The sequence below is a fragment of the Symphalangus syndactylus genome, chromosome 4 (assembly GCF_028878055.3).
Source record: "Symphalangus syndactylus isolate Jambi chromosome 4, NHGRI_mSymSyn1-v2.1_pri, whole genome shotgun sequence".
Lineage (NCBI taxonomy): Eukaryota > Metazoa > Chordata > Mammalia > Primates > Hylobatidae > Symphalangus > Symphalangus syndactylus.
Window position 1 is genome coordinate 101336039 of NC_072426.2, and position 24278 is coordinate 101360316.

Consider the following 24278-nt stretch of genomic DNA (forward strand, 5'->3'; position numbering starts at 1 on the left):
AAAGATAAATTTTTAATGATGGTTCATCATTATCCATCCAACAAACATAAAAGGAAAACTGTTTCCACTCACACACTTCTGACACTAAATGTGTGGGTTTTCCACACTAAGCAGTTCTCCAGTTCTCTGCAGATACAAACTGGGTGTCCTGCAATTCACTTCTGAATTGCCATCAACTGAGATCATAAGACTGCTGAGCAGTTGATTTGAGAGGGTAGATTCTGAGTTCTGTAGGGCATATCACTTTGGAAATGTCCATTAAACATCCAAATGGATATGTCATGGAGGAAGCTGGAGTTCAGGTTAGAGGTCTGAGTCACTGATAAAACTTTGGGAGTTGTTGGCAAATGATAGCGTATTGGTCAGAGTCCAATTAGGAAAGAGAAGCTACACAGTCATTTGAACAGGAAAAGTGTACGTAGGGAATTGTTAACTGCAACAGGGAAGTCGAGTAACCAGGCACAGACTAGTAGGAAGTATAGGAGGAACAGCCACTAGTCTAGGGCTGAGGTAGAGAACTCAGGAGAGTCCTCCCCTCTTAGTGCCCTGCCCCTGCACCTCATCAGAGGAACCCAGCCATGGCCCTCTGCTTGTCAGGAGAGTCACCGGTGCTACACCACTGGAACTTACTAGAAATACTTCCTTAGGTGCTGGGGAAAGGAGCGGTGTCTGAGAAGAGTTACTCTATAATAAAACTGCCTGGAGCTGGTGGGAGGAGTGGGACCTGCTGGGCACTGGCCACTGTGTCCCTGGAGAAATCAACCACCTGCAGGAGCCAGGCGAGGGAGCATAGGAGAACCAGTAGCAAAGACGGCTTTGACCTACAAAGTCTCTCCATTGCTCTAGATAGGAGGTGGTGGTCAGAGTGGGATACTGTGAGGGTTGCAGTCCTTGGACCTGACAAGGTCTAAGGTCTGATCATGGAGGGAGGGGGAAGCTGAGATAGGGCAGAGGACAAGAATGGACTTCATGAGACCAAAAGGATGTTAGAAGGATTATTTACCCGGATACTGACATCTCCAAGAAGAGGCCTAGTGTGAAGAAGTTACAACATCCTAAGCTCTTCAGGGATAAGGGAAGCATGTGCCACGTGGGTAGCCTCCCTAGTCCAGCACCCAGTATATAGCCTATGCAGAGTGAATACCTGGGGGCTGCTGGGGGTGAAAACAAGGTCCCTGTGACAGGACCTGAAGCCTGGGGGTCTTGGTGACAGGAGTGGGCCTAGTTTTTTGGTGTAGAATTGAGCCTGGCATGCACCGGTGGGATCATATTGAAAAGAAACCCTGCAAGACTAGAGGAAGATGCATCCTCTGAGAATGTACGCTCTGTAGGCGTCCCAAGTAGCTGGACTGGGGGTTAGATGTGTTCCAAGGCATTTCCTTGGGTGGAAATGGGCGGATCCCTGGGAAAGCAAAGCTGTGCGGGAAGAAAATGGCAAGATGCTACATTCCCTCAGGGAAAGCCCTTTTCCTGGGAGCAGGGAAGGCGAGGCAGTTTAGGCTGGGTCAGTTGGTCCCTGCCCTCAGTCTGTTGGTCCCGAAAAAAGAGGGCCTTATTTTATTTATTTATTTTTCTTTGAGACTGTCTTGCTGTCGGCCAGGCTGGAGTGCAGTGGCTCGATCTCAGCTCACTGCACCCTCCGCCTCCCAGGCTCAAGCGATCGTCCCACAGAGTAGCTGGGACCACAGGCGCCCGCCACGACGCTGGCTTTTTTTATTTTTATTTTTGAGAGACGTAGCCTCCCTATGTTGCCCAGGTTGGTCTTGAACTGCTGGGCTCAAGCAGTCCTCCTGCCTGGGCCTCCCAAAGGGCTGGGATTACCGGCGTGATCCACCGCTTCTGGCCAAAAGAGGGCTATAGGGCCCCCCCAGAACGCGAGATCTCCCTCGTCTGTCATCTTTACAGAGGAAGTGGACTCCCAATCCAGCCATAGTCCATTCGTCCCGGGCCCGGTGAGTCCGGGGCGGCCAGAACCAAATGTGTCTCCTTGTGGCTTTTGCACGGCATCAAGTAACCCGCGCCAGGCCGCACAGCTGCCCTGGCTTTCAGCGAGTACTCTGCGAGCGAGGTGCAAGCTGCTCGGGAGTGCCACCGCAGGAGTTGAGGCAGCGGATTCCGAGGGCGGGGTGGGGCTGAATCGGGAGGGACGCGGACCCGGTGGAACGCACGCCGGCGCCCGCACTCAGCTATTGACGAGTCTTCCCGCTCTCCCCTGAAAGTCGTGCAGGCAGCGGTCTCTTTTTTTCTGCCTTTTTGTTTCCCTCCGGCCAGTCGGCGCGAGGGTGAATTTCCGTTTCCGGCGGTGTCCAAGCAGACCTAAGGAGTCGCAGTTGTGAGCAGGTTCGGTGCCGCGGGCTGGGTTAGGCGGCGGTGGGGTTCCGTGGCTCTAGGGCACTGGGAAGATCGCGAGACGTGCGCATGGGAAGGCCCTCCCCCGGTCCTCCGGGTCATCTTTGCTCTCGAGGAGCAGCATATTTCGCATCTGCCTGAGGTGTGCCCGGGGGTCGTTGGGAGAGTGACGGGATGAATCCCTGCAGAGAGCCCGGACTGGGAGGGAAGGTGTCGGGGAGACGTCGTTTCCTGGCGACCTGGTCCTGGCAGGCGACTTAGACCTGAGCCGAATCTGTTGACCCCAAATTGTGCTTTTCCCACCAAGAAGAAAAGGGAGAGAAACATTAGTACAAGTTCGGCAGTAAAATATAGTAGAGAAGCAATATAACCTCTGAAATCACACAGCTATTCAGTTTCAAAGCGTTCCTAGTGCCCACCTTTCCTAACTCCCGGCCAGTGTTCCTTGACATTATGGTGATATATAAAGACTTTCTGTTTCCGCTCGTGTGTGTGTCTGTGGGAAGCCTCTGACACCTCTGTGCTCCAGTAGCACCCTGTGCAGCCTTGCAATGTAGCCCTTATTGCATGGCACGGAAGATACTAGTTTGGATTTCCTCTGCAAGTCGGATCATAGCTATATCCATTTACTGGCACAGTGGCTAAGCACATCATAGACAGACACAAACACTTATTTTATTTTATTTTTTTGGAGACGGAGTCTCGCTCTGTCACCCAGGCTGGAGTGCAGTGGCACGATCTTGGCTCACTGCAAGCTCTGCCTCCCGGGTTCACGCCATTCTCCTGCCTCAGCCTCAGCTGAGTAGTCCCAGCTACTCAGGAGGCTGAGGCAGGAGAATGGTGTGAATCCGGGGGGTGGAGCTTGCACTGAGCCGAGATCGTGCCACTGCACTCCAGCCTGGGCAACAGAGTGAGACTCCGTCTCAAAAAAAAAAAAAAATTGGTCTTATCTGCTTATATCTTCTTATAGACTACCATTCATCATAATCTTACTGTTTTTTTACTGAATTCTAAACTGTTAGCTGTTTAAAATATTTCTGAGCAGTTGAGTTATACAAATTAACGTACAAGATAGAGGTTTCCATTGCATACTTCCCAGCAAAAAAACAGATTTTTTGTTTTCTGTGAGGAGATTGAAAGAAGAGATTGGTTTTCTGTACCTATTTAATATATTTCATTGATTATCACTTTGTTCCCATTCTTTGGATGTCAGAGACCTGTTATTTGGCTTAAAAATACGTTACAGAAAACTTCATTCCTTTAAATTAGGATTTCTTAGGTAAGGGCCAGGTTAGACCCAGCCTTTTCTGAGTTACTTCTCATGCATTAGAATTCTTAAAATGGAAGTTTATATCCTAATGGTCATTGTCTTATGGTTGCCTTTTAGAGCAAGTCAGAGGGTGGTGGTTTCTCTGTCTGGGTATTGCCTGTGTAGTCATTTGATTTAGTCTGCAGTAGGACTTTTCTTTCGAGGGCCAGGTAGTGAATATTTTTGGCTTTGTGGACCATATCTTTTGCAGCTGCTTAGCTCTGCAGTTGTAAGTGCACAGGCAGCCATAGACGATGTGTAAATGAATTAATGTGGCTATGTTCCAATAAAACTTTAGTCACAAACACAGGTGATGGGCTGGATTTGGCCCGTGGGCCAGTTGCCAACCCCTAGTGTAGGTGGTCTGTTTTGGTAGTTTCTTTGAGAAATAATGTGTTCTGCTTGTAGGTACTGATGCTTATAGATGCCAGCTTTGGGTTTGAAATGGAAACGTTTGAGTTTCTAAACATCTGTGAAGTACATGGCTTTCCTAAAATTATGGGAGTTCTCACCCACCTCGACTCCTTCAAGCATAATAAGCAACTGAAGAAGACAAAGAAGCGATTAAAACACAGGTTCTGGACAGAAGTTTACCAGGTAGGAAGAGAAATAATTGTTAGAAACTACAGTATAATCCTTTTAAAGTAGACTGAAGAGGCTGGGCACAGTGGCTCATGCCCGTGATCCCAGCACTTTGGGAGGCAGAGTCGGGCGGATCACTTGAGGCCAGCGGTTTCGAGCTCAGGGCAATATGGCCAAACCCTGTCTCTACTAAAAAGGCAAAAATTAGTCGGGTGTGGTGGTGTGCACCTGTAATCCCAGCTAGTAGGGAGGCCGAGACGTGAGAATTGCTCAAAGCTAGGAGGCAGAGGGTGGAGTGAGCTGAGAGTGTACCACTGCACTCCAGCCTGGGTGACAGAGTGAGACTCTGTCTCAAACAAACAAACAAACAAAAAGACTGAAGAGATGTTACTAAACGTCTCTCTAGGAATTGCCTCCTGAATTCGCTTTGTGTATGTGTTCCCAGTCTCTGGAAGGTTTCCCTCAAGAGAGTGGTTATTCTGGGCCTCTTGGTGTATCTCATTTGTCTCCATACCTGCTGCACCAGGCAATGCCTGGGTGTTTTGGGGTCGGGACTTAATAGAGTACATCAGAAGTTTCTCCCAGGTACAGGACCAGGCACTGCCCCTTCCTTTCCATACTGCTCTGGTCCATCGGCCACAGAACCGTTTCTGTGCTCAGATGCCTCACCTCCCTCTCCTCACCATACTTAGACGGATGCCCTGGCTCGGCTGCAGAGCAGTCTGCCTCTGTGGGTTCTAATAAGTCCTGAAGGAATCCAGCAAGGCTCTGGAAGCCTCAGGACAGTGGCTTTGCTGGAAGTCTCCCTTCTTAGGATTGCTTCTTGTTTGGAGCTTTTATTTTGTTGCAGTATTGACGAGAATTTAATTGAAATTTAATTTTTAATTTTCCTTTAATGTTTATGTTGCCAAGCTGTTCTACCTTTCTGGAATGGTGCATGGAGAATATCAAAACCAAGAAATCCACAATCTGGGCTGTTTTATTACAGTTATGAAGTTTAGGCCTCTCACATGGCAAACTTCTCACCCTTATATCCTGGCACACAGGTAAAAGGTGATTGTAAACTTTTTCTTCCTGGGCCATATATTTCAAAGCTAAAAAGGCTAGAAAAAGAACAGTGATAGGATTTATTTTGTGCCTCTTTGAATAGTGCGGGTAGAAGTGTAGTTGATGGAAAATGTCTACTTATATCATTGCTCAAAGATGCTGTGCCTTTGGGAGTAAATAAATTATGAGATGTTTAGGAAAATGGGAGGACTTGGAAGCATTTAAGGCTACAGGATGTGGCCCCATCCTACGTTCCGCCTCAGTTTTCAGTGATGCTGCCTTCGTGCTCGGGTGCTTGAGTTCTTCCTGTGTGCCTTGAGTTTCCTTCCTTTGTGCTCTTCTTTGTGCTGTGGTTTTCTCAGCCTGGAATACTCTTTTTCCACCTGCCAGCATGCAAGCCACAGTACAAATCCCAGAGCACAGGCTCTCCCTCTTCCAGAAATGGATTTTCTGAATGTGTTCTTTACTCTTCCCTGACCCCAGGTGGACGTCATCTCCCTGTCTGGTGTCTTATGAAATGAATGTCACTTTCAGCCTAGAGACACAGTTGTGTGCCTGCCCCTTTTCCTCTGCCGGATGGTGAACAGTGTTTCCTTATTTCTGCATTTTCTAGTTTCTAAATGATGTGCTTAGTGGACAAGAGTGTGATGAGTCATTGACACATGAAAGGAGGTATAGGAACTTTGGCATTCATTTCTGCTGTATGATTGAGTTTATTTTTCTAGGATGGAAGATTTGACAAACCCGGAGGATATCTGAACACGCATCAAATGTGACCGGCAGGTGTCACTTTATGGTTATTTAAGAGGAGCGCACTTGAAAAATAAAAGCCAAATTCACATGCCAGGTATTCTGTTGTTGTAGAACATACTAGAATTACACATAGGATTCTTGGGATGGCTTCATTTCTCAGGAAAACTGAAAAATGACCAAACAAGGGAAGATGGCCTTGCTGGAGGTTTTAAAAGTAAGCCAGCTATGTGTAGGCCTGCAAAGGTGTTACCGAATCCCTCTTCTCTGACCTCTTGTCTTGTAGCTAGAGGGCCACTGTTCCAGTGTGGCACAATGCCCTTCTTTAGGGTCATGGGTTAAGCCCTTGGACTGTGGATCGTTTTTAACCCCCTAGTCAACAGTAGATAGTTACTGACTTCTTGTCACTTGAAGCTGGCTTTTTGGGTCCTGTCTTCCAGGGGTAGAAGATTTTGCCATGAGTGACGTCAGTTTCCTCCCAGACCCTTGTGTTCTTCCTGAACAACAAAAGAAGTGCTGTTTAAATAAGGAGCAGCTGGTTTATGCGCCTCTTTCTGGAGTTGGGGGTGTGCTGTATGACAAAGACGCTGTCTATGTAGACCTTGGTGGCAGCCACGGTTTTCAGGCATCAGTGAGGCAGGAGTCAATGCCCTGAATTCTCATTATTCTTTTCAAATCTATTTTTTAATCAAAAAAGTAATGTAGTCAGCTTTTATATATTGAAGATTTTTCTCTTGTACTTATAATAAAGGCCCAAATGCATATTGTCAATATGTAGAATAAAAAGAATACCTTTTTTTCATTGTACCAAGCAGAAGAGTCCTGTCCTCCATGCCTCCTTGATTCGTGGCCCCAGCAGGGGCACTGCTGCCAGTGTGGCACCTGCACGGCTTATTTCTGTTTCTACAAAATCAGTGTGCTTTCCAGCGCTCGTTTGTCTTTTTCTTTTTCTCATTCACAGTGGTCTCCTCATTATTTTAAAGTGGATTTCCAATATTTATTTCTTAGTTCTGTAGTTGAATTTTATTGGGTTAAAAGCAGGGTTATTTAAAAATGTTAGAAAAGCTAGCATTGTTGTAGCACTGGAACTGAGGTTTTTCTAGCTAGGTGTTTAGGTTATCAGGTTATATACTCACTGAGCTTTGGAAAAGTTTAATGAAGATGGGGATCCATTTCAAGCTTTGTTGTAAGGATTTTCTTCTCTGGTTTCTGTGGCATTAAGAAAGGTTCTCAGGAAATGTGTCTAAGATAATTTTGAGAAACTGAGTGAAACCAGTGTCTCTCCAGGATCTTTGTGCTTTCCTCACGTGCCCTTTCTTGGTGGCCTTGACAGGACGAGGTGGGGCCCAGCCATGAGCTGGTCCAGAGTCTCATCTCCACCTACTCCACCATTGATGCCAAGATGGCTTCAAGTCGAGTGATGCTGTTTTCCGATTCCAAACCACTTGGGTCAGAGGCTATAGATAATCAAGGGTAAGTCTGCTTTTTTTCTATTTTTAATAAAAAGATATATTACAGAAGATCATATCACCCATGATTCTGCCATTATAACACAATTTGGTGGGATTCATTCTATGTTGTTTTGTTTTTCTTTGTGTGTGCATGTGAGGGCTCTTCACTTACCTGACATTACGAGGGAGTCTTATCTTAAAAAAAAATACAGGATGCATTTTTCAACAGACCTCAAATATTCCTCAAATACGATGCCATCTTCCATAGGTTGCTTTTTTGGTTTTTAAGAGACCTGATGCCACTTGACTTCTTTTGGTGGCCAAAACACTAGAGCAGAGTCAGGGAGTTTGTGGCTGCCCAGAAGCCACATGCCTTGTCTCTGAAAGTTTTATTTAGATTATGTTGTATTATCTCCCATGGGTAGGTTTCCACTGATGTGTGGCTTAAGTGAATTATTTTTCAGCCTGGGTTGGGAATTTGTATACTTTTATGCTTAGTGGATGTTTGCAAAACATTGATTTTGTTGTATTGATTTATGACTCCCAGTAAAATTTATCTGAATATTTTGAGATAACGTAGTATGTAATTTGTTACAATGTGCATAAACTGCCTACCACAGTGCCTGACATAATGAGTGTTATTAGCTATTTTCATTTTTGCATATCCTTCTAGTCATCCTTGTCTACAAGAATACTCTCTTCTAATATAGTTACAGGTAAAATACATAATTTTATTTCTATATTCTGAGCATTTTTTTCTATACAGTCTTTATGTAGTCATGATTTTGTTGTTACCAATTTTTTTTGTTATTGTGGTTTCTTTGTTTTTGTTTTTGTTTTGAGATAAGGTCTCACTTTGTCTCCCAGGCTGGGGTGCAGTGGCGTGATCTTGGCTCACTGCAGCCTTGAACTCCCAGGCTCAAGTGATCCTCCCACTTCAGCCCCACAAATAGCTAGGACTACAGGAGTGCACCACCACTCCCAGCTATTTTTTTTTGTTTTGTTCTAGGGATGAGTTCTCACTATGTTGCCTAGGCTGGTCTTGAACTCCTGGGCTCAAGCAATCCTCCCGACTTGGCCTCCCAAAATCCTGGGATTACATATGTGAGCCACTATGCCTGGCCTGTCATTCCTGTATTCTAACTTATCCATCTCTTATGGTATGATTTTTAGTTTTTTCTAATTTATGTTTTGATACTTTTATCTACTGTGCTACGTTAAAAAGCTTCGTATAGTTTTCTTTCATCCAGTGATTTTAGCTCCCTGATGATCTTCTCTATCAGTTATGGCACTGGTGACTTAAAATGGATGTTATTCCTCTGTCATTCCTTCTACGTTTTTTACCTGGCATTTTTAACAAAGAGCTTTCTCTTCTCTCCTTTATTCTGGTATCACTGCTGACTAATGCACTTGCATTTTATTCCATGGGTTATTTTCCATCACTGTCATCGTTCTTTCTGATGCCTATGCTGTCCCAGATTCGGCTGCAGGAGCCTTCAGCCTGTCTCCTGTGTCCTTTCAACTGTCTCTGTTAGTCTTTGAGCATTTCTTACTTTCTGACAGAACAAGAGGATCCAGGCTCATTTTGTCCTCTTCCTGCCTTAGGCCTGGACTCAGCCATTTCTCTTAAGGATCATGTGTTTTTAGCTTAGAAATTAATCAGCTTTCCAGAAGATCTACAAAACACTAACTTTCCTTTTCAGCAATTTTTTTCTAAAATTCGATTTTTTTTTTTAAGGGTTATTCCTTTATTCTCTCTGTAAGTTCTTTTGAAGTGTGGTGTTAGAGAACCATGCCTGAGTTTGCTTATTAACTCTTCCAGTGTTTATCAGATAATTTTTTCCCTATGCTACGTCATCTTAAACATTTCTTTTGTATTTTCATTGACTATATTGCCACTTCTAGATTAGCTGATTAATGTACAAATTGAATTATTTTGCATTTCCTTGGTAATATAGGCTGTTGATGCCAAAGGAGGAAAAACAAATGGACTTGAAAACTGGTCGAATGCGTCGGAAAGCCATTTTTGGAGATGATTCTGTGCAAACGTCTTCTCTCCTTTCTTGATCTCTTAATTTTTTTTCTTACCCAAATATATACCAGTTGATTTTGTCTTTCTAGAAGATCCAAGATCTTTGGTTTAGAGCTATATTCTTTTAATGTTAACTGGTATTAGAATACTCTTTTCTGTATTTTATTTCAATACATTTAAAAATAGAAATGATTGTATTTTCTTTTAACTTGTGAAATAGAGCATGGCATACAAATGTTGTATTCTCAGTATTTCAAAAAATTTCCTTCTTAGTGTACAAGTTGTATTCAGCATATAAAGTCCATCCAGCTTTGTTGTAGATGCAGTGCGATTATTACATGTTGATAAGGTGTGAATTGGAGATGGGATCCAAAAGTACTGTACTTACTGTAATTTTTAAGCTAATTGTAGGTTTGGTGGTGAATATTTTACTACTGCAAAATGAAAACAGCATTTCATCAGAAGTCGTTTTATGGTCTTTCAGGCATTTTATTTTATATCTTTGGCGCTTTTTGCCTATGAAGTATCTCTTTTGTGTGTGTGTGTGTATGTGTATTGATCTGCTGTAAGTTTCACAGCGCTCATTGTCAGGGATCATCAGAATCAGGCCTAGACAGAGAGCTGAGCGGTACTCTCAGTACGTCTCTGTGTCCTGGTTGCCACATTATCTCTGTTGTTTATTTGTAAATTGGAGAACTCTCTGACCTGTAACAAAGGTTGGATAGATCAGAGACAATTGGAAGAGGAATCCTTTACTCTATTGTCACCTCTTCTTTTTCTATTCACACATGTCACATAGAGACATGCGTGTTGTAAATTATTTTGTCAGAATGAAAGCCTGGCAGATTAAATGCTTTCTTCTTACTGTATTTGATATCGATCTCTTATTCATTTCTTGATAATATGTTTGGTAATTTTTGTTTTCATTGCTTTTAGTGTCAGAGATGGCGTTAGATTCCCCGTTCTGTGTGCTCCTGTCTGGCTCCTGAACCCAGCTGGAGATGTGTGTCAATCCCAACTGGTGAAGTACTGAGAGGAAGCTACACAAAAGGCAGCAAGGTATTAATAAAGGTACCTCTGACATTTTAACCATCTCTGACTTTTCCATGGAATAGACAAGTAGTAGTCTCTGTCAGAGCTATGTTTTAAAGGAAAAAAAGAAACTTGAAGTCGTAAACTGTTTATTAATTTATGCTGTTACTTTGTGTTTGCTCAACTCATTTATATTGATTTGTAAATTAGTAATTTATGAACTACTATTCATCAATTCATTGCCTACATGTCAGCAAACAAGTTTTCTTCTTAATAAAGAATCCAGTGGCTGGGCACAATGGTTCACACCTGTAATCTCAGCATGTTGGGAGGGCAAGGCAGGAGGATTCCTTGAGGCCAGGAGTTCAAGACCAGCCTGGGCAACATAGCAAGATTTCATCTCTACAAAAAAAATGAAAACATTGGCTGGGCATGGTGGCTCATTCCTGTAGTTCAGACTACTCAGGAGCCTGAGGTAGGAGGATCACTTGAACCAAGGAGTTTGAGGCTGCAGTGAGCTATGATCCTAACACTGCTCTCCAGCCTTGGTGACACACCGAGACACCATGTCTTCAAAAAAGGAATCTAGGGGCATCAGTGTGTGCACACAGCGTGACTTGTGAATGCGGAAGTGCCTGTGTGCATAGTTGTGCTCAAGAATGTGCTGATGATTATACCTTCTTAGAATTAAAAAAATTCTTTTTTTTTTTTGAGATGGGGTCTTGCTCTGTCACCAGACTGGAGTGCAGTGGCGCTATCTCAGCTCACTGCAACCTCTGCCTCCCGGGTTCAAGTGATTCTCCTGCGTCAGCCTCCCGAGTAGCTGGGACTACAGGCAGACATCACCACTCCTGGCTAATTTTTTGTATTTTAGTAGAGACGCGGTTTCACCATGTGGGCCAGGATGGTCTTGATCCCCTGACCTCGTGATCTGCCCACCTGGGCCTCCCAAAATGCTAGGATTACAGGTGTGAGCCACTGTGCCTGGCCTGAAGGTCACTTTTATAAAGATCTCTCTACGTCTTAGATTTGATTCTTCCTTTAAATATTTTTCTCATTGACATTTGAAAGCACCTGACCATATATCAAATGAAGAATTTTCATAACTCCATAAAAGGAGAATTATGACATCATCTACTATTTCTTTCTCGTCTCTAAATCTAAACCATCAACATGCTTATTTTTGTATACTGTCACATTGTGTATTCCCTGCATTGAATGCCTTTCTATTGACATTGTCTATAAAAATTGTGGGAAGTTTTCTGCACCCTAAATTTTCTGTTATGGGATTAAATATCCACTATCCAATTTTTTTCCAAGTCTTAGAGCAGAAAGGGTAAATATAGCCCTCACAGCAGCCTGTTGTTTGTCCTGCAATTGTGTTTCCATCACTTTACACAAAGCCTCTTTGTCTTCGTGGTGGTACCCTACTAATAAGTTTTTTTTAATTATGTAATGTGTGTATATACAAATACCTATATGTATGCGTGTACACATACAGCTGATATCTGCTGAGATTATGTATGCATGAACTATAGAATTAGCTTTTAATTTTAAGAAAATAAATTATTTTGTAAAGATAAATCTCATGTTTAAGAAGGGGAATTACGATTGAATCATTTAGGGATGCCTCAGCCTAAACATAATATGGAAAAAGCCATAACCAAAAGTCATTTTAGAGTACTGCTAGGTTACTCAACCTATCATCACATTTAATTAAAATGTCAGTTTGAACCATGGCCAGTCTATTTTCGTTAATATGTTATTTAAATCAACTTGTGAAGTCTTCATTTTAAATATAGAATTTGTGTTAATGAACTGGAAAATAACATTCTATTGCTTGGAAGATGTGTTAAAGCCTAAAGATTTATGACTTTGTAAAAGAAGAAAACCAGCTGGTGATCAGTTGGCATTAGTACATGAGGATGTACTCATATTTGGTAATAGCCATTTTTTTCTAACTGGAGTAAGGGAGTTGGGAATGGGAGGCAGAAACAAGGACACAGATATATAAAAAATCGTAGAACAAAACTGTATTGAGTTCTGAGTATGGGTCTGTGATCCATGGTTCAGTTTGAGAGGTTCGTGTGTCCCTTATGAGAAGGGACAGGAAAGCCAGGAGGACAGGAGTATGTTTGGGACTGTGCCTGTGCTTCCACCACAGAAGTCAGCAGCTCTACCTTTCTCTTTTCTCCTCTTTATCTAATAATTGTCTCCTCTTCAAATTTGGGAAATGAGCTTAATCAAAGATTTGTTGTGTTTTTTGTTTGTTTGTTTTTGAAATGTGGCCTCAGTGTGTTTGCCCAGGCTGATCTTAAACTCCTGGGCTCAAGTGATCCTCCCTCTCAGCCTCCTGAGTAGCTGGGACTACAGGCATGTGCCACCACACCCAGCTAAGTTAGTGCTAATGTATAGTTTATCTGCTTCAATTTTGAAGGGCAGGATATATATATATATATATATATATATATATATATATATATATATAGTTGCGTGTGTGTGAGTGTGTGGTGGGGGGGTAGTGTGTGTGTGTGTGTTTATATATATATTTATATATTACTAGTCCATTGCTGCTACAACAAACTACCACCATGTCAGGGTGTAAAACACATTTATTATACTCCTGTATGTCAGAGTGTGATGTGGATCTCACTGGGCTAAAATCTAGGTGTTGGAAAGGCTACCTTCATCTCTAGAGGCTGTAGAGGATCTTTTTTCTCGCCTTTTCCACATTCTGGAGTCTGCCTGCATTTTTTGGCTTTGGGCTTTTCTCCACTCTCACCATTAGCAGCCTTGCGTCTCATGGACCCGTCTTCTATGGCCACATGTCTCTGTGGCTCTTTCCTTCCCCCTTCTCTTCCATTGTTAAGGACTCATGTGCTTACTTAGTCCTGAATGGAGACACCGTCATCATCCACATGAGCCCACTGTCCTAATCCATACAGGCTGCTACAAGGAAATGCATTAGACCAGATAGCTTATAAATAACAGAACTTTGTTTCTCACAGCGCTGGAGGCTGAGAAGTGCAAGGTCCAGGTGGCGGCAGTTTTGGTGTCTGGTGAAGGCTTGCTTTCTCATAGAGGTTTCCTTCTTGCTGTGTCTTCACATGGTGAGAGGAACAAACAAGCTCCCTTGTGCCTTTAATAAGGATGCTAATCCCAGTCATGAAGGCAGAGTCTCCCGTAAGGCTTAACCTCCTAATACCATCACCTTGAGGGTTAGGATTTTAACACATGAACACTGACGGAACACAACGTTCATTCCACAGCACCAGAGTAGTCTCCTCATGTCAGGGTCTTTACCTGAATCACATGCATGATGTACCGTTTTCATGTAAGGTTCTAGGAATCTGTGGACACCTTTGGGGGCCATTATTTTGCTGATCACATATTACATATATTTTAATATTCTAGACTAGTATGAAAACAATGCTACTTCCATTGCTTTATATATGTATATATATACACATTGTCTAATGCTATAATTAAAAAAAAAGTTGTAGACACAAATATACCCATTTTTTAAAAAAAAAACATTTTTTGCTATTTTACTTCATACTGCCAACTCCTTTTTCCTGAAACTGCTTCAAGTCTGGAATTCTTTTTTGTTATTAGTTTTATTTTATTGAAATATTCATGAATGAGCATACACTTGTATATGGATTTAAAATTCACAGTAATGTTCTCATGAATTCATCTGTGAATAACATTTTATAGACAAAATGTCTCCACTAGGACAAGAGAAAGATTATAATTCCCTTGTTCTAAGGTACCGCTATTCATTGTTATTATTTTAAAATAGGAGTGTTGACTGATGTTAAAACACAAAATGGGGCTGGGAGTGGTGGCTCCCGCCTGTAATCCCAACAATTTGGGAGACCGAGGTGGGCGGCTCACCTGAGGTCAGGAGTTTGAGACTAGCCTGGCTAACATGGTGAAACCCTGTCTCTACTAAAAATACAAAAATTAGCTGGGCATGTGTTGCACGCCCATCATCTTAGCTACCTGGGAGACTTGAGTCAGGAGAATCGCTGGAACCTGAGAGGCAGAGGTGCAGTGAGCCGAGATCACACCAGTGCCCTCCAGCCTGGGTGACAGAGCGAGACTCTGTTCTTCCCCCCACCCCCCAAAAAAACACAAAAAGGGATAATTGGCCGGGCACAGTGGCTCACGCCTGTAATCTCAGCACTTTGGGAGGCTGAGGTGGATGGATCACCTGAGACCGGGAGTTTGAGACCAGCCTGACCCACATGGAAAAACCCCATCTCTACTAAAAATACAAAAATTAGCTGGGCATGGTGGCACATGCCTGTAATCCCAGCTACTCAGGAGGCTGAGGCAGGAGAATTGCTTAACTCTGGGAGGTGGAGGTTGCTGTGAGCCAAGATCACACCATTGCACTCCAGCCTGAGCAACAACAGCAAAACTCCATCTCAAAAAAAAAAAAAAAAAAAAAAAAAGACAGATTTATAACTGGGCACTGGAATTGAAAATCATTTAAAAAAGTATCCAAAATACCTAAGGAACTTGTATAAATAAATAGGAAAAAAAAGAGAAAAACATCAAGAAGCCCACAAAAAAGCAGATTTGTAAATGGGCAATGGATTTGAATAGACATTTAGCCAAAGAAGACATCCAGTTGGTGAAAAGGCATATGGAAAGGTGCTCAACATCACTAATTATCAGGAAAATGAAAATCAAAACCGCCATGAGTGCTTTAGACCGTAGCGGCATGCATGAAAGTTTTCAGGCCTCCAGTTGTTAGGAGTGGCTGAGGAGACTGGGGAGCTTTTGTCTGAGTTGGAAGAGTGGAGTCTCAACAGGAACCAGTGTATTCTGGACATGTGTGGGCCCTGGAGTGTGCATGGCTGGATGCCTTGTCTGCCTGTGCCTTACAGAGTGACACCATTGTGGTGTGGTCGATCAGAGGGGCAGGTGGCTTTCAGAGGGAGTGGAAAGTGGTGGGGCTTGGTATGTTTGCCCATGGATGACAGCAAAAGTGAGTTGGCTTCCCAAGAACTTTTACCAGTAGCCTGTTTTGCTACAATTCTAGACCCAGACTGGGGTCCCAAGGCATCATAGCCCACAGCTTCTTAGCAAGTGCATGTTCAGTTGGATACCCCAGCTCAGCCTGGGTCATCCCCACCTTCTGCCTCTTGGGCCATGCATAGCTCAGCTCTGCACTGAGCCATCATCCCATGGTGAGCAAGACCCCATTCTTGGGCTTCAGTCTCTTTCCCTGCAGCATGCAATCAAGGTGGTGGCTGGAAGGGGCCAAGGAGCCACATCTCACAGTGCCCTGCTGCCTGAACAAGGACCAGAGGCCTGTGGAACACATGGCTCTCAGATTTCTCCCGTTTGATGACTCATCAGCTGCCCCCACATGGCTTTCTAGCTCACAGCAGATCTAGCCTTCTCTGAGCAGTGAAGATGGGATGTTTTATGGTCATTTTCCCTGGTGTGCAGAGCCCAAGTGGAGTTCTTCAGCACACCCTAGACCATCCCCTCACTAACACCCCCACCTGTCCAGTCTTACCTGCCTTCATATCAAAAGCACTCAGGTAACCCAGAGGGCTTCAGCCCTGCCCTGCCTGACTTTCTGGGAAACCTCCCTCTCTACCCACCCTAATCAGACACTGTCTGAAGGTTCCCCCTCATCATTGTAAAAGTGAGAGGTGACAGCGTGCTGGCAGTCCTCACAGCCCTCACTTGCTCTCGGCGCCTCCTCTGCCTGGGCTCCCACTTTGGTGGCATTTGAGGAGCCCTTCAGCCCACGGCTGCACTGTGGGAGCCCCTTTCTGGGCTGGCCAAGGCGGGAGCCGGCTCCCTCAGCTTGCAGGGAGGTGTGGAGGGAGAGGCGCGAGTGGGAACCGGGGCTGCACGTGGCACTTGCGAGCCAGCTGGAGTTCCGGGTGGGCGTGGGCTTGGCGGGCCCCTCACTCGGAGCAGCCAGCCGGCCCTGCCAGCCCCGGGCAATGAGGGGCTTAGCACCCAGGCCAGCAGCTGTGGAGGGTGTACTGGGTCCCCCAGCAGTGCCAGCCCACTGGCGCTGCGCTCAATTTCTCGCCGGGCCTTAGCTGCCTTCCCGCAGGGCAGGCCTCGGGACTGCAGCCCGCCATGCCTGAGCCTTCCCCCGCCTCTGTGGGCTCCTGTGCAGCCCAAGCCTCCCCGAGGAGCACCACCCCCTGCTCCACGGCGCCCAGTCCCATCGACCACCCAAGGGCTGGGGGTGCGGGCACATGGCATGGGACTGGCAGGCAGCTCCACCTGCAGCCCTGGTGCAGGATCCACTGGGTGAAGCCAGCTGGGCTCCTGAGTCTGGTGGAGCTGTGGAGAACCTTTATGTCTAGCTCAGGGATTGTAAATACACCAATCAGCACCCTGTGTCTAGCTCAGGGTCTGTGAATGCACCAGTCGACACTCTGTATCTAGCTACTCTAGTGGGGCCTTGGAAAACCTTTATGTCTAGCTCAAGGATTGTAAATACACCAATCGGCACTCTGTATCTAGCTCAAGGTTTGTAAACACACCAATCGGCGCCCTGTCAAAACAGACCACTGGGCTCTACCAATCAGCAGGACGTGGGTGGGGCCAGATAAAAGAATAAAAGCAGGCTGCCCGAGCCAGCAGTGGCAACCTGCTCGGGTCCCCTTCCACACTGTGGAAGCTTTGTTCTTTTGCTCTTTGCAATAAATCTTGCTAGTGCTCACTCTTTGGGTCCACACTGCATTTATGAGCTGTAACACTCACCTCGAAGGTCTGCAGCTTCACTCCTGAAGCCAGCGAGACCACGAGCCCACTGGGAGGAACGAACAACTCCAGACGAGCTGCTTTAAGAGCTGTAACACTCACCACGAAGGTCTGCAGCTTCACTCCTGAGCCAGCGAGACCACGAACCCACCAGAAGGAAGAAACTCCAAACACATCCGAACATCAGAAGGAACGAACAACTCCAGATGTGCCACCTTAAGAGCTGTAACACTCACCGCGAGGGTCCGCGGCTTCATTCTTGAAGTCAGTGAGACCAAGAACCCACCAATTCCGGACATAAAAGGAAGAGAAATTTTTCTGACACAGAGGTTCTGGTGAAGTGGCCAGCTCCCACATCACAGGGTGATGGCGATTTGGGCTGGACCAGGATCAGACAGTGCTGTCCTGGGGCTGGCTGGCTGATAAGGGGCTCCAAAAAGGGCAGTGGTGGACCCCTGGGAGGCTTTCTGCTCTCCTGATTGCAGGTTTTTGGTGAGAGGACCTATTGGCCACTAGAGTGTCTGCAGGTGTGTGTGTGTGTGTATATGTGTGCGTGTGTGTGTGTGATGTGTGTTTACTTGGATTGACTTCTTTCAGCGTGAAGCCCACTGTTGTGCTGAATGTATCCCACTGTTTCCTGAAACTCAGTACATTGAGCTGGCTTAAGGGTCCTGGGACCTCGCTGTGTCATATTTGCACAAGCCTAGTGTCTGTGCAGACTGTACACTGGAGTTCAGTTGTAAGACCCTTTTGATCCCTTATTCTGTTCCTGTAATAGAAAAGCCATTTCACTCAATGGAATAGAAACCCAGATCTAATGGAGAGATGTTCTAATCTGCCATACACTGGGGCAGTGGCCAGTGATTTGGACTTTGTGGCACAGATGGAAATTTCCAGGTTCTCTAGGTGGTAGGCAGAGGCCTCACTTTTTTATTTATTTATTTATTTATTTATTTTTTTAATTTTTTTTTTATTTTTATTATTATACTTTAGGTTTTAGGGTACATGTGCACAACGTGCAGGTTTGTTACATATGTATCCATGTGCCATGTTGATTTCCTGCACCCATTAACTCGTCATTTAGCATTAGGTATATCTCCTAATGCTATCCCTCCCCCCTCCCCCAGCCCCACAAGAGTCCCCGGAGTGTGATGTTCCCCTTCCTATGTCCATGAGTTCTCATTGTTCAATTCCCACCTATGAGTGAGAACATGCGGTGTTTGGTTTTTTGTCCTTGCGATAGTTTACTGAGAATGATGTTTTCCAGTTTCATCCATGTCCCTACAAAGGACATGAACTCATCATTTTTTATGGCTGCATAGTATTCCATGGTGTATATGTGCCACATTTTCTTAATCCAGTCTATCGTTGTTGGACATTTGGGTTGGTTCCAAGTCTTTGCTATTGTGAATAGTGCCGCAATAAACATATGTGTGCATGTGTCTTTATAGCAGCATGATTTATAGTCCTTTGGGTATATACCCAGTAATGGGATGGCTGGGTCAAATGGTATTTCTAGTTCTAGATCCCTGAGGAATCGCCACACTGACTTCCACAATGGTTGAACTAGTTTACAGTCCCACCAACAGTGTAAAAGTGTTCCTGTTTCTCCACATCCTCTCCAGCACCTGTTGTTTCCTGATTTTTTAATGATGGCCATTGTAACTGGTGTGAGATAGTATCTCACTGTGGTTTTGATTTGCTTTTCTCTGATGGCCAGTGATGATGAGCATTTCTTCATGTGTTTTTTGGCTGCATAAATGTCTTCTTTTGAGAAGTGTCTGTTCATGTCCTTTGCCCACTTCTTGATGGGGTTGTTTGTTTTTTTCTTGTAAATTTGTTTGAGTTCATTGTAGATTCTGGATATTAGCCCTTTGTCAGATGAATAGGTTGCAAAAATTTTCTCCCATTCTGTAGGTTGCCTGTTCACTCTGATGGTAGTTTCTTTTGCTGTGCAGAAGCTCTTTAATTTAATTAGATCCCATTTGTCAATGTTGGCTTTTGTTGCCATTGCTTTTGGTGTTTTAGACATCAAGTCCTTGAGGCCTCACTTTTTAAGAAACTCCCCCACTCCACCCCTGCCAATGAGGACGTTGCTTAGAGATATTTCTATCAGTGTTGAGTAGAAGAGATCATTTCTTGATGTTGAATTTCAGGTAAGGATGCCAGCTTCTGCATATCAGGGTGGTGATGCTTGGGCTGAGACAGGTCTAGACGGCACTGTCTGAAAGGGGGCTCAAGGAAGTAGCTGTGAAAGGCTCCTGGGATGTTTTCTGCTCCCCTCTCTGCAAATTCCCTGGAGGGAGATCCTGTTAGTCACTATGGGGTGTGTGTGTGTGTGTGTTCATCACTTGTTGCTTCGGGGTGGGAAGAGACAACAAAAGCCTACAGAATCTATAGTTCTCAGTTCATCTCCCATCCTAGTCCAATCATGGCCTAACATCCTTAGCTACTGATCGCAGAGGAGACTCTGCGCATTTGTCTTCATGTGGCCTGGGATGTTGGCAGATTCAGATTGGTGCCCCAGGCATCTGTGCCTGTAACTGCAGTTTCAGCAGGCTCAGGACCAGGCTAAAGGGCCTCCAAGCTTCCTCCAGTTTCCTGGTGCATGCATGTGCAATATACTCCCCTGGCCTGGGTCTTTCCTGCCGCTTCTTGCCAGTTGGGTCAGAACTAGCTTATTAACCAGTTTTTTCTGAGCTTTAATCGAACTGGCTCCAACCAGTTGGGGACTTGAAAAGGGCTACATGATAGTTATAGATTTTTAAAGATATATTATTATTTTAGAGTAGTTTTGAGTGTACAGTAAAATGGAATGCAGAGTCCAGAGATCTCATATGCCCTCAATTCCTGTACACTCTCGGGTCACTCCACCAACAACCTCCTATACCAGAGCCACTTTGAAACATTAGAAAATATATTTGAGCATCAGAAATGTATAAACTAGGCAGCCCCAGACTGCAAGCAGCTCAGGGGTCCAACAGAGAGGCTTAGGGAGGGTGGGGGAAGAATTTTATATGGTGAACGTGGAAGAAAAAGAAAATACTTGATTGGGTAAAGTGGAGCAGTGGCCTCATTTGGAACGTTACAGTGGAAAGTCTCTAGTTAGATGTTAGTTGGTGGTTTCTGATTGGTTAAGCTTAAGTTTCCTTTTATTATTTACACTGAGTCAAATTTTGGTTTATTTAAGGAGGAATTGAGTGCACTGCCACCGCCTCAGCCTCATGGCCACCTGTTTATTTGATTATTTTTAACAGAGAAGATCCTTTTAAAAGTGTCTGTTGCCCTGGCTGGAGTGCAGTGACGTGATCACGGCTCACTGCAGCCACAACCTTCCAGCTCAGGTGATCCTCCCACCTCAGTGCTCCCCACCCTGAGTAGCTGGGACTACAGGCATGTGCCACCACACCACCATGCTAGGCTAATGGTTTGTATTTGTTTGAGAGTTGCAGTTTCCCTAAGTTGCTTAGGCTTCTTTCAAACTCTTAGACTCAAATAATCTGCCTGCATTGGTCTCCCCAAGTGCTGGAATTACAGGCCATCTAAATCTTTTATCTCAGATTTGCCTTGTGACAAAAGGAGGGGTACTTTTTCTGACATGATGAGGCTGAGAAAGGTGAGGTGGGCGCATCCTGTGCATATTATTTTCTCAGGTGATGAGAATATGGTCGGCTCTTGCCTAATGGGATATATATTCTCTTTGAATGATTTGGCAACATATCAGATGAGAGAAGTTGAATAAATGTTAGAAGAACATAGAAAAAATAGGTTATACATGTTGGGTTTCTGAAGAAATGATGTCATTGGAGAAACAAAACTTTTATTGATTTCTGGAAACATTTAGGGCCAATTTTTGTGTAAGTAATTTGAATTTATGATGATATCTCTGACCACTTTTTGATATTTTTTCTGGTTCAGCTGAGTGGTGTCATTGAGCAAACACAAAGTGGGGCTCATCCAGGGATGAGATTTTGCCAGAGAGAGGACGAGCAGCAAGTCAGGGAGCTTAAGGTAATTATGAGAAAGTGACTATCTAAAATTGCTTAGGTAGAAGGAGACAGATTAGATTTTTGTGTGTTTGGTATTTTGGGTAAGAGGGATGTGGGTGTGTACGTGAGATGTGTTGTTTATTCTCTCTCTCTTTTTTTTTTTTTTTTTTGAGAGGAAGTCTTGCTCTGTCGCCCAGGCTGGAGTGCTGTGGCACAGTTTTGGCTCACTGCAACCTCCGTCTCCCGGGTTCAAGGGATTCTCCTGCCTCAGCCTCCCAAGTAGCTGGGATTACAGGCACCTGCCACCACACCCGGCTAATTTTTGTGATTTTTTTTAGTAGAGACGAGGTTTCACTATGTAGGTGAAGCTGGAAGCTGGTCTCGAACTCCTGACCTCAGATGATCCGCCCACCTCGGCCTCCCAAAGTGCTGGGATTACAGGCGTGAGCCACCGCGCCTGGCCTGTTTATTCTCTTAAGAGAGAAAATGAGGGGATTAATGGACTGTAGTTCTGGACAAGGTGGAAAACAAAGTGGAAGTATTGGGGCAAGGGCTCTAACAGGCTAGGATGGTGCAGTCAGTCCCTTCACCCACAAATCAGTAGAATGTTAGCAGTTCAGACTCAAACCTTGTGAAAAACAGGTGGTGGAAAGGAAATCCCTTGCAGCAACTGGCACCATAATCAAGACAGAATGTTTGCAGAATAAATGGAGTTACCTGCTTTCAGCCCCAGGTAGTAGCTATTGTCTGCCCTGATGATATGTGATAATAATTTGTGATCCTGTTGTCTTAAAATGGGGTCACTCATCTCCAGTAGAATTAAGTCCACAGTGAAGTTGTCCCCCGATCCCCAAAAAGATAAACATATATGAATGAACTCACGTGATAACAACTACTGCTGCCTGGGATCATGAGAGACCTGAACTGAACTGATAGGAAGTGAAAGGTGGCTGAGATAATGAGAATAGACCCATCTGCAGAGAATCGTAAAACCAGCAAAGACAAGGTCTTGTCTAAGATGCCTTCACAAGCTTTGTCCATGAGAACTCTAAGGATTTCTCCCGACCTCTTGGCTGCTGCTGTGATCTCTGCCCAAGAGGAGCCTCTGACCAGCATCCAAAGGGCTTCTGGACCCACGGGACTCTTCTGGAGGTACATTGGTCTCCCGAGCCATGGCTGTGGTTTTTTACTCCCTTTATCACTGCCTGTGTGTAGAATGATAATTGCATAATTGATAGTGTGAAGACCTCTTGATAAATGGTAAATCTGAGCATATGTATTTGGCTGACATGTCATTGTGAAACCTCACAGCTTCAGTCAGTGTCAGCGCAGCTAGGGAGCATGTATCTAATGCACATGTCACTGGGCATAGCCTACAGGCATCTAATAACTCAGGTACCTTAACTGTCACTAATGAGTGTATCTCCAAGGACTAAACAATGGAAGACTGTAGAAGATGCCGTTCATTAAGATATCTCAAGAATATGGAAGATTATTATTCGCTTCTATTGGGACAGGACTTTATATGGCACCTGAAAAAATTCCCATGAAAAATCACTTTTACAAAATGTCAGGTTATGATATCCAAGATGAAACCAATAAGCCACAACATTCGCATAATACACTGTACAACCCTGATCTCTTGACTGTCATCAAATGTTTCTTACCTCTAAACCAAAGTTTCATTTTATAATTTGTTTTTTCTGTTCTCTTAGCTTAAGAAAAGATCATTACAAACTTTTTGTATGTTTTTCCTATATGCTTGCAAAGGGTTGTAAGACTTTATTGTGATTATTCTTGCTTTAAGCTGAAACTTCCCTAATCTTTTTTTAGAGATTGTGGCATAGCATGTTAGTTTCTTTTCCATATCCAGTTGTTTTCTGTAATGAATACAGAAATACAGGCACTATTTTGTAACTTTAAATAGACATCATCTCAAGTCTACAAGAATTATCCAAAATGGTATTTAATGACATTTCTAGGTCTTCAGACACTATTAATGCAGATTGTAGCCTCTAGGTCCTGAAGATTTTACTAGATACTGGTTACTGAAACTGAGCTTTCTTGAATTCTTTTACCTTCCACTGTGGTTTCCCGCATTTCAACATATCACCTATTTTTGTCCTCAAATGTTACTTAAATTTTTTCCACAGAATTAAATAAAATATGAATCATCCCTCCTCTGATTTTCGAAATGACCCTTTGCTTCCTATGATGATGATTCTTCTGGTCCGTTTTGTAGTTATATGTTAGAGTTTGTAAATATTCACACATTTTGCAACTGCAAATAATTTTCTTATTATTTTTTCCTCTTCCTCTAAAGTTGCTGTTATTTCTTTTAACTTCTTGTGGGAAAAGTAAAACCTATCTTTCACTTTGTTGATATACTTATTTATAATTGAACTCCTTGATTTTTGCTCAAATTGCTTTTTAAGTTACCCACTTTTAGAGAAGACATTGTTTGGGTTTTGTTTGGTGTATCAGGCTTTTTTTTAGTTAGTTGTATCAAGAAGTGTAGACTTTTCTATACATAATATCCTTTTTCCCACAGTAGTTTTTTTTTTTTTTTTTTTTTTTTTTTTTTTTAAAGTCTGTAGCCGGGCGCAGTGGCTCACGCCTGTAATCCCAGCACTTTGGGAGGCCAAGGCAGGCGGATCACGAGGTCAAGAGATCAAGACCATCCAGGCTAACACGGTGAAACCCCCATCTCTACTAAAAATACAAAAGATTAGCTGGACATGGTAACGGGTGCCTGTAGTCCCAACTACTCAGGAGGCTGAGGCAGGAGAATGGCGTGAACCCAGGAGGCAGAGGTTGCAGTGAGCCGAGATTGTGCCACTGCACTCCAGCCTGGGTGACAGAGCAAGACTCCATCTCAAAAAAAAAAAAAAGTCTGTTAAAATAAAGGTCATCAAAAGATCTTTTCCTAAACCTTTCCTTTACCAGAAATATCTCTAGAGTCACATGGTCCTTTCTCCCTTCTTGCT

At 44.0% G+C, this 24278-nt stretch overlaps 1 protein-coding gene across 1 annotated transcript in view; it reads left to right on the forward strand.

Moving 5' to 3' along the window:
- LOC129481039 (arf-GAP with GTPase, ANK repeat and PH domain-containing protein 11-like) overlaps nucleotides 1–24278 on the forward strand; it is a 78504-nt gene that overhangs the window by 24641 nt on the left and 29585 nt on the right. The window contains exons 6-7 of the mRNA XM_063637479.1: nucleotides 4067–4255; nucleotides 7371–7510. Of these exons, the coding sequence (XP_063493549.1) occupies nucleotides 4067–4255; nucleotides 7371–7510 (329 nt within the window). The remainder of the gene's footprint in view (nucleotides 1–4066; nucleotides 4256–7370; nucleotides 7511–24278) is intronic.